This window comes from Piliocolobus tephrosceles, chromosome 21, assembly GCF_002776525.5.
Source record: "Piliocolobus tephrosceles isolate RC106 chromosome 21, ASM277652v3, whole genome shotgun sequence".
Taxonomy (NCBI): Eukaryota; Metazoa; Chordata; class Mammalia; order Primates; family Cercopithecidae; genus Piliocolobus; species Piliocolobus tephrosceles.
This window is the reverse complement of record NC_045454.1, coordinates 51,586,832-51,601,703: the sequence shown is the minus strand read 5'-3', so window position 1 is coordinate 51,601,703 and position 14,872 is coordinate 51,586,832. Positions and strand designations below refer to the sequence as shown.

Here is a 14,872-nt window from a genome sequence, read left to right as displayed (position 1 = left end):
GAGGGCAGGGACCCTGGGCCACTGGGGGACGGCTGGCCCACCTCAGAGCGGGTCCCTGAGCCGCCCACTGTGCCGGTCACATGTGGGTTTGATTAAGGCTGTCGCTGGCCGTGCGGGGAGTCCAGCGGGCAGCGCTTCCCTGGCCCAAGTTTTTGGTTTCAGCTGCGGAATCTCCCGTCCCCAGCATGGCCTGTCCTTTGTTCTAGCAAACGCCAAACACAGGAGGACCCGGGAACCGGGGGAGGAAGGGGGTCGCCAGGGCCGCCCTGCTGCCCCACCTGCCACAGGGCTGCAGGCTGCGGGCAGGATCCCCGGCCAGGAGAAGGAAGTGGCCTCCCCGCTGCCTGGCTTGGCCCAGCCACCTCCTGTTGCTCTGGGTCTGACCTGGTTGCCCAGCTCAGACTGCTGCCCGAGGGAACGGCCTTGCTGGTCTGAACAGCTGACCTGGGCAGCACCGGGGCTGCCTCCTCCTTCCTCGCCTGCCTGCGGTGTCCAGGGTTGCTGGGAACGGAGCCGACACCCCGCAGTGGGGCCCAGGGCTGGGTGAGCACCTTCCGGGGAAGCCGGGATCCGGCCAGAATCGGGGCTTCGTTGCCGACATCGGGAGTCTCTGCAGTTCTCAGATCTGGTGTCCAGGGCACCTGCCCGTGACCCGGGCCTGGGTGGCGGGGTGTCGGGCATGGCAGGGGGTGGCGCTGGGCCTCCGTATCCAAGGGGACTCTGTGGGGGGGCATCGGCCTGGGGAGTGGAGTTGGCATCAGCCAGCAGGCCTGTATGAGGCTGGGCTGGCCGGGGAGGGATGATGGGGTCGGGCAGATGTGTGGGGGATGCAGGGACCCCGAGTCTTTGAGAGGGGCCTACAGAAAGGCACTGGGAGATGGGGGCGGCTGCGATGGGGGGCAGACAGCAGCGTGGGCACCACGGGACCGTGTGCTTCCGTGTGCTTGATGGGCCTGCAGGCCCGGGCAGTGCCGCAGCATCACCAGCTGCCCTTCTGCCCATTGGCCTGGCACCTGTGCCCAGGCCATAACTGGTCTGTTTCCACATCACACCCTCCCTGCTGTGAGGTGCGCTGCCTGCACCCAGGGGGCCCCGCACCCACCTCCTCGAGCCGCTATAAGGTGGGGCCCCGTTCGGTGGTCTGGCCAGCCGGCCCTGCCACCCCCCGTGGTGACTGCACAGCGTCTGTCCGACCCACCCCCGACCTGGGCTGGATACACCTGAGTTGGCAGCTAGGCGTCTCTGGGCCTGTTCCCAGCCGGGCCGCATTGGGCTGGGGCGTCCGGGGCTTGGGCCTGGCCGGCTGCCCTCACCTGTCCTGCTCACGACACTGCGTGTGCATCCCCACGGCTGCTCTTGTGTGTTTGCGTGTGGGGCGGGGGAGGAGGTGGTGTGCAGGTACGCCTTGGAGTCGTATCCGGCTGCAGGTTACATGTGTCTGTGTGTGGCAGGAGGCTGCGTGAAGCCACAGGGCACAGCTCTGGTGTGTTTGCACGTGTCTGCGTGATTGCATATGAGGTGCATGTGTGTGCCTGTGTATAGCACCCGTGTTTGCACGTGCGTGCCCGTGCACAGAACGTCTGCAGTGTCCGAGGTCCCTGTGCGTGTCTGCCTGTGGCATGCATGCATTTCATCTGTGCAGGTGTGTGTACGTGTCTGTGTGTGGGGTGCATGTAAGCGTGTCTGCCTGGGGGCAGCACTGGCTGTTAGAGGGCTGGCAGTGTGGGGGCAGTGGTGGCCCTGGCACAGCCCACAGCAACCCCGCTGCTGGCCCTCCCTCTCCTCCATCCCCTGGGGATGGGACCAGGGCCCAAGTGCAGACGGCCATTGAACCTCAGAGCAGGGTGGACGCAGGGGCCTGCGGGCCCCGGGAGTCCTCACCTTCTTATTGGAAATCTGCAGCCATGTGGACTGGGCTGCGGGCACTGGGTAGGCGCCTGCCCACACCGGGCATCTCTGGGCTTCGGCCACCCTCCTGGGGTTCCCCACGGACCCAGTGGCCCTCGGGTGTGGACAGCAGCTGGGCTCCCCTCAAACACCAGTTGGAAAACGGTGACCTGGGCGAGGGCTCGGTCCCCGAGGGAGGAGCTGCCCCCCGGCAGAGGGCCGAGGTCAATGTAGCATCCAGCTCCCCGTGGCTCCACCGGCGTCCCTCAGCCTCTGGGGGAGGCAGCTTTGAAGGGGGTGATGCCGTGTTTTGCTGCATGAGGGTTTTTTGTTTTGTTTGAGAGAAGCTGGTTCACTCGGCACTGGGGGGCTAGGAGAGCCGGGCGGTGGGCCTGGGGGATTCGGGGCCTGAAGATGGGGTCCTGGAGGCCGTGGGGTGCCCAGACTCTCTGGCCGTGACGTCGGGCAGGTGGCTCAGCAGCCTGGAGCCCCCAGGCCTGCTCCGTGAAGCAGGGGTGACGGAGCCCTGCGGTGGGTGCAGCTCGTCTGATAGGGCCTGGTGTGCACGGGCAAAGGCCTGAGGGTAGTCCCAGGGGTGTAGCGTCCCCGCCCCAGAAGGGAAACCGAGGCAGATCCTGTGGTGGGGAGGAGGTTTCCGCCGAGGCTCCGTGGTCTTTGTGTCTCACAGTCTCTTTGGTCTCTGTCTGCCCCGTGTCTGCGCATCCTGGGGTGCCACGAGTGGCCCAGGCGTCCGCCTCCACCTCGGGCCTCCCTGGGCGGCCTCAGTTTGCAGAGAAGGGAACAGAGGCTCTGTGGTGGGGGGTCGTGAACGCAGTGGGATTTGACCTTCCCCCGTCTCTGGGCTGACGTCTCCACAGGTCTGCAGGGGACCGGCCCGACGTGGGTCCCTCAGGGTCACAGCGGAGGCAGCGGGTTGTGCATTCATGGGGGTCTGGATGGCAGCGTTTCTGTGGAGCTGGTGGTCTCCTTGTCATCCACGAGGGTCCTGCCCCGGTGGCCGTGTGTTCCCTGGGACACGGCTTCTCTCCTCCTCGGGAACCGGGATGCGCCAGGCCTTGCCCTGCGGTCCTGTGTGTGGGACCGGCCTCTTTTGCAGATGGGTCCTCAGGGAAAGCTGGGCTTTGTACCTTGCTGGGGGAAGGGCTGAGCCCCTCCCATCCCTGTGCCCACCGTACCCGTCGCCCCAGACACACGGCTGGGAGCCTGCAGAGGACCAGACGAGCCGGCGGGGTTTTTGCTTTAACCTCAAGCAGGCGTTTGAACTCTGTGGCCGAGCCGGCCCTGATGGGGGGGGCTCGTGCCACGCCTGTTCCCAGACCAGGCTGGTGTGAGGTCTGGCCAAGAGACTCAGTGGCGCGGCCCCCAACCTCCGTGCATCCCTCATCCACCTACCCTGTGAGTCGGTGGCCCCCACTTTATGGACAGAGCAGCCAAGACCCTGAGAGATGGTGACTCACCCAAGGCCACCCGGAAGTTGGGCACAGTCCAGGGTGTCCCCACCTGGGGCAGGCCCAGGGGGAGCCAGGAACAGCCCTGGGAGGGGCCGGAAGGTGGGTGACTGATGGCAACTGCGCCCGCCGCACTCTGTACCGGGGCCACCCACGCCCACGGTGATGGAGGCCCAGGTGGGGCCGACCCTGCCCGGTCTACCTTTCCCTGCGGTTGCATTTTTCCTCTTTTGCTTCATTTCTAGGGCCCTGCCTCAGTTTACCCTCATGCACCACAAGGCCATACTTGTCCTTTCTCAGGCAGACCCTGCACCATCCTGGGGGCTGATTTCCATTCAGGTCCCACCCAGGTCCTGGGCAGGAGGAAAAGCGCCACACCTCAGTCGCGGGGGACATCTCTTTGGTTCCTGGAAAAGCCAGGTGTGGTTGCTGGTGTGGGTGCTGTCATCCCAGCAGGTCTTGCTGGGGGTGGCAGGAGGGGATAGGCGACCTCAGCCCCACGCTGGGCCTCAGGACCCAGGCTGCCTGCTCATCTGGCCGGCCTGGGCCTCCCCGGGAGCTTCTCTACCTTGGAAGAGAGATGGGGACGGGCGCAGGCGTCCACCTGCCCACCCACGGGGTCCTGGCTGCCGGCCACACCGCTGCCTCAGTTTCCAGTCCTGGAAGGCGGCCCAGCCCACCCCAACCCAGTTCAGGGTGAGATTCCTAATTAGTCGCTTAGCTATTAGCGTCTAATGACTTGACAATTGCTCGATTGGAGCTAATTAGCTCCAGGCCGCTTGCTGGAAGCGGGTGACAGCCGGGAGGCCCGCCCGGGTGGGCAGCAGGGTGAGGCTCTGCCTAGGTGAGGCTCTGCCTGGGGCCTGGAGGGCTGCCTGGAGGCGTGGACTTTGGCACCCGCAGGTTGAGCAAGCGTGGGGGGAAGGTGTGGCCGGCAGAGGGAACCCGGAGGAGTAAAAGCTGCCACCCCGCTCTGTCTGGGAAAAAATCCCAATTCAGTCATTAACCCCTTAGTGAGAATTTCAGTCTCTCTCTGCTGCTCCCAGAGAGGATTTGCATATCGAGGCTTTATCACTAATGGAGGAAGCTAAGGCTTTGTCTGCCTCTCCCCAGGCGCAGTTTTGGGGTGGGGGCCCCCTCCCCGCTGCAGGCGCCACCCTGAACAGGGGCAACGCGCCCGCCTCAGGCTCGCTCGCCAACTTGGAACCGGGAATGCCAACACAGCAAGGCCGCCGCTGTTTCAGAGACGCAAAGGGAAAAAAATGGCCCCACGCCAGCAGCCAGAGCTGGGGGTGGGGGTTCCCCTAGGACCTGCCCCCCAACACACACACCTGCGGGCTGCTGCCGACAACTCTGGCATTTCAAAGTCCTCACCTTTTGACCTTTTTAATTCACTCATTCAGGCAAGAAACACATATTGAGTGCCACTGTATGCAGGGCCTGTGTAGGGCCCTGGGGAAGGGACAGAGAAGGCCAACCTCAGGATCCAGGATTCAGACAGCAAACCCTGTAAAGGAACAGATGTGATATGGGGCGGGGCACAGGGAACAGCACTGCAGCAGTGGGAAGAGGAACAGCTGGGAGGCCCGTGTGGCTGGGAGAGAGGAGGATGAGGAGGGTTGAGCGGATGGGCCATATAGGCCTGGAGGAGTGTACATTTTATTCTGAGGATCAAGAATGGATGGAGGGGTTTGAGCCGCTGCCGACGTGTTACAGGGTCTGCTTTGCATTCAGAAGAGCGAGCTTGGGATATGGGGAGGCTGGGCCCTGGCAGACCCTCGCTGCATCCTGGAGGGGCCTGGGCACCCAGCCGCTCAGCCACACAGAAGCCTCGGTCTCTGACGTTTTACCGAAGGCAAAACGGGAGGAGAGAACACGGTGGTGTCAGACGCCGGGGAAGGAGGCACCATTGGGGAACCAAGAGGCCGGCGGGGGACCGACAGGGCTGGTGCTGTGGGCTCACCTTCCGAGGCTGCTCTGTCTCACGAAGCCTCCTGCTAGGAGCCAGGTTCCTTTTCTGGGTTGAATGTGGCTCCCTGGGGATCACTGCTGGGACAGGAGGGGAAACTGAAGCCAGAGGGCGGTGGGGAGCCCAGATGTCCCTGTGGTTCCTCCACGGAGGCCTCCCCTGCGGGGTGACCTGGGTGCGGGCAGTCCCAGGTAGGAGCTGAGCCTGGCTGCCATCGACCGCCTGATCAATGGGCTTTCACTTGGGCTGGGCAGGAACGAAAATGACTTCAAAAAGGCTGGAGCAGCTTCTGCATCGATCGTGCCCGAGGGGCCAGCGGGTCAATGAGACGCCTGTGCCCGGCCGGCCAATGGGGTAGCCCAAGGGGTGGGCTGAGGTCAAGCCGTTTCCATCTGAGCCTGTTTGGGGGCTGCCCCCGCATCTGTGCGGACGCATCCCGAGTGTCCAACAGCCGGGAGGACCATCCTCCTGCACAGAGGGGAAAGGGAGCCTCTGAGAGGAGAATGGGCCTCGAGACCCAAGGGCTGAAATCCAGACCCTAGCCCAGAACTGCAAGGTTCCGAAGCCCTGGACGGACCCCTGCCCCCCAAGCCTGGTTCCCTGGGGAGATTTCCCTGCAACACCCCCTCCCACTGTCCTCTGTGCTGGGCCCACAGGGATGAAGGAGGCCCGGGAGGCTCTCCGTCCCTGGGCGAATCCAACCAGGTAGGGAAGGGCTGGAGGGTGCCTTCACCGCCTCCGCCCCCCCTGCCTTGAAATTCTTTGCTCTGGAGATCTTCATGCCGGATCACTAGTGGGGAAACTGAGGTGCGAGTTAGCAGGCCTGCTTGCCCCTTCTCACCCCTGGAGTCCCAGGAACCCTCAGCCCCGCCTGGCGCGGCATCTCGGGGTGGCGGGGGGCCGGGCCAATGCCATCTGATAATTCCACCAACCTCTCTCGAGTTGCTGTGCCAATTAGTGCACTCAGCGTGGGGCCGGTGGTGGACTCACCCCTGCAGACCAGGGTGGCGGCGGCTGTGCCAGGCCCAGAGGCAGTGCCAGGGCCGGGATTGGAGCAGCCTGCGCCCACGTGCTGCCAACTCTGATGGGGCCTCAGTTTCCCCTGCCTGTGCAGGGAGGGAGGAGGCAGGAGCGGTGTGGGGGACCCCCCCATTCCTCCCTGTTCAAGTCTTTTATGTGCTAATGAGCCCCTCTCAGGGCCCCCCCTGGTGCCCCGCTTGGTCCGGGCCGCCGGTTACATGACAGGGACCCTGGGGACCACAGCCGGGAGATCTAAGGGCTCCTGCCACCATCGCCTGAGGCAGTGAGGGGAGGGGAGCCGCCAGTCCCTCCCTTGACTGACCTCTATCCTCACAGACGAGGCTGGGTCAGGGGGCTCCCTGGAGGAAGGGGCCTGTGGGCTGCGTCTGGGGGACCTCAGGGCAAAGGCTTGGAGGCAGGGCTAGGGGACTGAGGTGTCAGGAGTGCAGGCACCCAGGAGGGAGACCCGGAGGCCACCGGATTCCGGGGCTCAGGAGGTTTCTGGGTTCTAGATAGGAGGGGGCGGTGTGGGGCTCACAGGGTCTCACAGGAGGGCAGTGTTGGGGCTGGGAGTGGAGCCCAGGATGCCTCCAAACTGGGCGGCGGGTGGAACTCTGGGGGGCTGCGGGGGGGGGTGGCGGGTGGAACTTTGGGGGTGCTGAGAGGAGGGTGTGGGGATTCTTCACGTCAAGCCCCATTCTCTTTGGGGAAACTGAGGCCAGGGTGGTGGCAGAGCTTGCCCCAGAGCAAGCTGGAACGCCCGACTTGTGTCCCCCACACTGCCCCCATCCTTCTCAACAGGCGGGAGTGCAGAAGGAAAGCAGGGCTGGGGGCTGCCTGGAGGAGGCGGCACCGATGTTGAGCATGTTAGGTAGATGCTAAGTTTAGGGAGAGGGAATTCTTAGTGGAGGGACAGCGCGTGCAGAGGCCTGGAGTCAGGAACCCCACGCCGGCCCTTTGCACCCAGGGGTACAGATGTCACCCGCCTGGACACCCACCTCGCTGCTGGCCCTGCCGTGGGGCTGTTGGGGACACTGAGGCAGGAGGTGGGGGGCAGTGCCAGGCAAGAGACCGTTGGCGCCCAACCTTGAAGCCCGCCGTGACCGGGGTGTGCAACTCCACCTGCTAGCCGCTATCACCATTCAGGGCCCCAGGCTGAGTCCACCTTGCGAACTGACCCTCCCCCATTCCCCGGCCTGACTTCCTCCTGCACCTGTCCCCTGACCCGTCCCTTGTGCTCGTGTCCCCTGACCCCGGCCACCCTGGCGCACCCTGACCTGTCCCCTGTGCTCCTGACCCTTGACCCTGCCCATGCACCCTGATCCATCCCCCGTGCTCCTCCTGACCCCGGCCCTCCCCGCGCACCCTGACCCGTGTCCCGTTCCTCGCTCCCGGCGCTGACCTCTGGTCGCCCCGTCCCCGCAGGTTCCACGCAGGCGAGGGGGACGACGGCGGGGGCTACACGGTGGAGGTGAGCATCAACGACTACCTGGACATCTACTGCCCGCACTACGGGGCGCCGCTGCCACCGGCCGAGCGCATGGAGCACTACGTGCTGTACATGGTCAACGGCGAGGGCCACGCCTCCTGCGACCACCGCCAGCGCGGCTTCAAGCGCTGGGAGTGCAACCGGCCGGCCGCGCCCGGGGGGCCGCTCAAGTTCTCGGAGAAGTTCCAGCTCTTCACGCCCTTCTCCCTGGGCTTCGAGTTCCGGCCCGGCCACGAGTATTACTACATCTGTAAGTGGGGTCCGGCCGGGGCTGCCGGGGGCCGCGGGGGTGGGGCCGGGGAGTGGGCGGGGCAGCGGGGTGGGGCCGGGAGTGGGCGGTGCAGGGTGGGCGTGGCCGCGGGGGTGGGGCCGGGAAGTGGGCGGGGAAGCGGGGTGGGGCCGGGAGTGGGCGGGGCCGTCGCGGGGTGGGGCCGAGGAGTGGGCAGGACCGTGGGGTGGGGCCGGGGAGTGGGCGGGGCAGCGGAGTGGGGACGCGGCTGGCGCTGGCCACTGACCCCCAAGGTGTCAAGTGCATGATGGACCCGCCATCCTCCCAACCATCCCAGGAGGCCAGGACTGTCCTCGTCCCTCGTTGCAGATGGGGAAACTGAGGCTTGGAGGGGGACTGAGGCTGCACTATTGTGACCTCGAGCCTACAGCTCAGACCACTTGGCGGTTGGACCAATAGACCTGTCTCACCCTCCCGACAGCAAGACCAGGGTGCCCGCGTCCCAGCCCACTGAGGAGGGAAACTGAGGCGTCCAGAGCCCAGCAGGGGAGGGGAGCATGGTGGAAGCCACAGCTAGGCTGGGTGCTGGGGCGTACTCCTGCAATCCCAGCACTTTGGGAGGCCTAGGCGGGAGGATCACTTGAGGTCACGAGTTTGAGACCAGCATGGACAACCTAGGGAGACCTCCTCTCTACAAAGACATAAAACCAGTTAGCCAGGCATGGTGACTTGGGCCTGTGGTCCCAGCTGTGCGGGGGGCTGAGGTGCGAGGGCTGCTTGGAGTGCATGAGCTCTGATCACTCCACTGCACTCCAGCCTGGATGGCAGAGTGAGACCCTGTCTTTAAAAGAAGAAAAAACCCCACAGGGCCTCTGCAGCACCAGCCGCACCCAGACTGGGTAGGGGTCTCCAGGTCCTCCCCACCCCGCACCCAGCCCCACATCTCCCGGGACCCATGCCAGGCTTGGAGAATCCCTGAGGACCGTGGGCTCTTCATCTGAAGGTTGGGTAGCAGCAGCCTTGGGGAGTTTCACACCTGCAGGACCCCATGGTGGGCCGGGCTTAGGGAGGCTGCCGGTCCCTGCTGCTCATCAGAGGGTCCCAAGGTGGCCTTTTCGTCCCCATGAAAGGCCAGCGGCAGGTGGGGAACACAGCAGCGCCATTCAGAGTCCCGGTCCTGCTTGGCCATGATATCTGTGACCTTGGTGGGGAATGGGGGGCCCAGCCACTGCCCACCCGAGATAGAGATGATGGCGTCACACTCGTGGCTTCCGCCGTGGCACTGAGACTGAGGGATTCCCGTGGAGTGGGGACCCTGGCTTCTCAGCATCTTGGGGCCTGAGGGATGGGGAGTGGGGTGGGGGATCTGAGGTCTGTGTCCCCAGGCTACAGGGGGACCAGCGCCTTGACACCCAGCTCCTGCTGTGTGAAATTAAACTTTACAAGGCCCCATTGTCTCCCTTCTCTGCTCTAGTTGGATCTTTCCCTTTGAATTCAAGGAAGAAGCGGGTTGAGGAGTGGGGGAAGGTGTTTAAATTAAGTCCTCATAATATAAGAAAAATTATGTTTTTCTTTCTGAGACGGCAGTTTCATAATTATTGTAATTACTCGTCCTATCTCTGTGACGAATGCTATTTTTATTATGTGCTTTTTATCTTCATCTTCCAGTGTGAGGGGCTTCTAGGGGGCAGGCAGAGGTGGTGGCCATGAAAGCCAGGCCGTTGGGCGCCCTGGGCCCGGCAGAGACAGCAAGACCACACCCATGTGTGCGTGCACGTGGACCCACCCCTGTTCAGTTGTCCACACGTGCGCACACCCCAGTGGCCCTGGCTTCAGGCGTCCTTTCCTCCTCTCCTGATGCTTGCGGACGCCCCCACTGCACTCCAGGAGGCTTCTGTGGGCCCAGAAGCAGGGGCAGTGATGCTGGAATTTTGGGCATAAGAACTGTATGGAAATAATCTTTCCCGGCCAGATGCAGGGGCTCATGCCTGTAATCCCAGCACTATGGGCTGCCGAGGCGGGCGGATCACCTGAGGTCAGGAGTTCAAGACCAGCCTGGCCAACATGGTGAAACCTCATCTCTACTAAAAATACAAAAATTAGCCAGGCATGGTGGCACATATTTGTAATCCTAGTTGCTTGGGAGGCCGAGGCAGGAGAATCACTTGAACCCGGGAGGCGGAGGTTGCAGTGAGCTGAGGTCATGCCATTGCACTGCAGCCTGGGTGACAAGAGCAAAACTCCATCACACACACACACACACACACCATTTCCCAGAGACTCTACTGTGTTGCCAGGCGAGGCCCAGAGAGGGAGCGACTTGTCCACAGGCTCTCAGAGGGCAGAGATTTGAACCCAGGCCAATCATTTGACTGTTAATACATCACCTCTTTGCTGATTGCTTGAAAACAAATACATCATTTTCTGAGCTCACCCTGTGCTGCCCTGGGGTGAGGCAGAGCAGAACAAAAACACAGACACCCCCAGGTTTTGGAGTCAGGATTGGACAGAGGGAGGGGCGGGGTGAATGTGCAGGAGACTGCTGGGAAACAGGGGGGCATTGTGTCTGGGGCTTTGATGTACATGTAGGAGTTTTATGGGTGGCTCTCCACCTGGGGTTAGGGTTGATTCACCAAGGTGGGGAAGGGAGTACAGCCCCAGGAGGTCTCAGGCACCAAGAGCCACTTCCCCACTCATCCCCATCCCCTCTCTTCTAGCGGCCACGCCTCCTAATGCTGTGGACCGGCCCTGCCTACGACTGAAGGTGTATGTGCGGCCCACCAGTAAGTGCTCAAGGGAAAGGGCAGGATCCAGGCCCCCACCTGTGTCCTAAACCCACAGAACCGGTGAATGTTCAGAAGAGCCAGGACAGGGGGCCTCAGGTTTCCCCATCTTGCCCTGCCTTGCTTGCCCCAGCCTCGATTTCCCCATCTTACAAATATGTCATACCTTGAAGAGTAAAGGTTGGCTGAACGCAGTGGCTCACGCCTGTAATCCCAGCACATTGGGAGGCTGAGGTGAGAGAATCACTTGAGCCCAGGAGGCCGAGGCTGCAGTGAGCCGAGATCACGCCACTGCACTCCAGCCTGGGTGACAGAGCAAGACTCCGTCTCTAAAAAACAAAGCATGCCGGGCACGGTAGCTCACGCCTGTAATCCCAGTACTTTGGGAGGCTGAGGCGGGTGGATCACAAGGTCAGGATATGGGGACCATCCTGGCCAACATGGTGAAACGCCGTCTCTACTAAAAATACAAAAAGTAGATGGGCGTGGTGGCGTGTGCCTGTAATCCCAGCTACTCAGGAGGCTGAGGCAGGAGAATCGCTTGAACCCGGGAGGTGGAGGTTGCAGTGAGCCCCGATGGTGCCACTGCTCTCCAGCCTGGCGACAGTGAGACTCTGTCTCAAATAATAATAATAATAATAATATTAACAACAATAATAACGCAAAAAAAAAAGATTAAAGAGTGAATGTTGAATTCAACAGCCAGGTCCCCCACTTGAGGCCAAGTGACTTTGCCCGGAGAGTGGGCATCAGGGATGGCACCAAGAGGGAGCCGAGGGCCTGCCTGGTGGGGTTTTGAGCCCGTTGGGCAGATGTGCACCCTGAGGCTGGGCAGCACGTCGGGAGCAGCCGAGTGGGGTTTGGGCCGCCGCTGAGCGTGCTGTCTCTGCCACCCCCAGATGAGACCCTGTACGAGCCTCCTGAGCCGATCTTCACCAGCAATAACTCGTGCAGCCGCCTAGGCGGCTGCCGCCTCTTCCTCAGCACCATGCCCCTGCTCTGGACCCTCCTGGGCTCCTAGTCCCAGCCCCGCAGGATGCCGGCCCTGCCTGGGCGGCCCCACCTGGACTGCCTGACCTCGGCCCTCCGGACCCAGCTGCGGCCCCCGCCTCTGAGACCAAATAGAGACGCTGCTTCTCCCTCCACTGGTGCTGCCCCCGCCGGGCAGGGGCCATCCACCCGCCCCAGGACCAGCCCTCAGGGAGGACCAAGAGCCCCCCGAGGCCCAAGGGGCTGGGGTGCTGATGCAGCCCCTGGCCAAGCCATCTCCTCTGGGGTGTCGGAGAACCCGGGAACCTCTTGGCGATTTTTTTTTTTTTTTTTTTAGTGTATTTTTCATGGTTGGATCAAAAAGACTTGAGTCTTTAATTTAATTTATTCCCTGCCATTGCAGCGGGGCGGGGTCCCTGTGCCCCGGCCTGGGGGAGGGGAACGCGGAACGTGGGGTCGGGAACACAGCTGCTCCTCTCTGCTCTGCACCCCACTTGTGGGGCTCTGGCTGCAGCCCACCATGGTCCCCCCTGGTGCTCCAGGTTGGGTGAGTCTGAGCCGGAAGGGGTGCGTGGTGAGCGCCCCTAATTGTGATTGGGGGGCCCTCATACCCCATCGCCCACCCGCATCCTCCTGGTAATTTCCTCCCAGCCGGTGTTTGGCCCCAGGGCGCTGGCCCTTCGGAATCACAGTCCCCCCATGTCTTAGGCCGATGCAAACAGCCCCCTACCCGTCCCCACCGCCTCACACGGTCCTCTCCGAGGCCGAGAAGACCTTCTAGTCCTGTAAATAGAGCCAGCAAGTGCAAACTGTGATTTTATTTTCCATGTATTCCTGAGGACGGACTGGACCATTTATGTTTCTTCAGCCCTTCTTAGGGGTCTTTTATTTTGGTGGGGGGGGTGGGGTGGACTTTTAGAGTAGAAGCTGCACTTTGCAATAAGCTCGTTTCGTCTGTCAGAGCCCCTCCCTCAACTCTGTGACCTGATAATGTTTCTAAGAAAAAGAAAAAAGGACAAAAGGGAGGGAACCACTACCAAAAAACAAAAACACCTCCCCGAAGACACTTTAATGAAGGAAACAACGCATTTATACGGATTTCATATTTCTACCCGCCTTTCCTGATTCTGTGTTTTATATATATTATATATAAATATATATTGTGTACAGCTGCCGGCCGGCGGCTCGAGGCACACCCGGTGGTGGTGGGTGGGCAGAGGGCTTTTGTAGGGGGTCGGCGGGGCGGGCCGCGTTGCCAGGCCTGGAGCTGGCGACCGGGCCTCCCCTCTTCCCGTCACAATCAACTTTGGATTCTGTATTTTTTTATAATAAAATGAACATAAACCTCAAACGCGTGTGTCTGTATGTGGGGGCCTTGCCCTACTTGAAGGAGAGTTTTGCATTCCTAATTTGGCGGTGGATGCCAGGCGTGGTGGTTTACTCCTGTGATCCCAGCACTTTGGGAGGCCAAGGCGGGCGGATCACTTGGGGTCTGGAGTTTGAAACCAGTCTGGCCAACATGGTGAAACCCCGTCTCTACTAAAAATATGAAAAACACACACACACACACAAAGCCAGGTGAGGTGGTGCACACCTGTCGTCTCAGCTACTCAGGAGGCTGAGGCAGGAGAATCCCTTGAACCCAGGAGGCAGACATTGCAGTGAGCTGAGATCGTGCCTTTGCACTCCAGCTTGGCTCGGCGTGGTGGTGCACGACTGTAGACCCAGCTGCTCGGGATTCTGAGGTGGGAGGATGGCTTGAGCCCGCAAGGTGGAGGCTGCAGGAAGCTATGATCACACCACTGCACTCCAGCTTGGGCAACAAAGCAAGACCCTGCCTCAACTAATAGTAACAATAATCATAAAATAATAACAATCTAGAGGTGGGTCTGGAGTCTACCGGGGAGGGGGGTGCGGCTTTGAGAAACGTCTGAGGATCCCCCGAGCTACGAACCTGATTCATTAGTTATGTGCATCGTTTTGGGATCAGGCCTTGGGAGGAGCATTTTATAGGGCCCGTATCCTTCATAGTCATCCATGGGCCTCAGTTTCCCTCTCTGGGAAGTAGCAACAGCCCACCTAGGGCTGGGAGGGGCGGCTGGGAGGATGGAGGGAGGAGACAGGGGTTGTGGATGGCTGGCTCTGGGGACACCACTGGCCGGCACACGCCTGAGCATGGTGGAAATCCCGGGCCTCAGGATCCAGTCAAATGTTGTGAAACCTCCACTGGCAAGCTCTGCCTCCGTGTGACTCAGTTTCCCCACCTGCCCCAGGCCAGGGCAGGGGCTCTGTCATCTCCTAACCTCTTCCCCTTGCAAAAGGCACATCTGTGAGTTCTGGGGTCCCAGGGGCCTTCACGCCAGGCATGCCCCGATTGAAGAAACTGAGGCACAGAGAAGCTGGGGGTGACGTGGCAGGTGACCCGGCCCAGGGGACTGAGGTCTTTGCGGCTGGCTGATGGTCGCCTGCATCCCACCCGCCGTGACGACGGCGTCGCCGGCACAATTAGCCAAGCGGGAAGGCTCCCAGCTAATTAATTCAGCTGCTCTGGGCCCAGTGACGGGGGCCGCCTCCTAATGAGGCAGCCCAGGCACAAAGAGCCCTGTGTGTGCCCCGCCCCGCCCCTGCCCCGCGCCGGGTGGACGAACGGAGGCACAGAGGGACGGTCAGCCACCATGCTGAGCACTGTGGGGGAAGCCCCACCATGCCCCATTCCGCAGAGGCTCTGAGAGGGAGGTGACTCCCACAGCCCACTCACCCTGAGACCGCAAACCCAACACGGCAACGTGACCACAGGGACAGAGAGGACCAGGGACAGAATGAGATCGGGGATCACAGGAGGCAGCCCAGCGCTGACTGTGATGCTGTTACAAAAACACAATAGTGTCCTTCCATTTTAATACAATCTCATGGATTTTAGTGCATTCGGAGACTTGTGCAGCTATCAGCTCTGATTCCAGAACATTCCATCACCCCAAAAGGAAGCCTCGTCCCCATCAGCCGTCACTCCTCATCTCCTCCGCCGGCACTCATGTA

General features: G+C 61.8%; 1 protein-coding gene across 1 annotated transcript in view; it reads left to right on the top strand.

Annotated features, from left to right (window-relative positions):
- The window catches only part of EFNA2 (ephrin A2), a 22,899-nt gene extending 11,032 nt beyond the window's left edge, over positions 1-11,867 (top strand). Inside the window, exons 5-7 of the mRNA XM_023192698.1 lie at positions 7,771-8,084; positions 10,781-10,846; positions 11,746-11,867. Of these exons, the coding sequence (XP_023048466.1) occupies positions 7,771-8,084; positions 10,781-10,846; positions 11,746-11,867 (502 nt within the window). The remainder of the gene's footprint in view (positions 1-7,770; positions 8,085-10,780; positions 10,847-11,745) is intronic.
- The last annotated feature ends 3,005 nt before the right edge of the window (positions 11,868-14,872 follow it).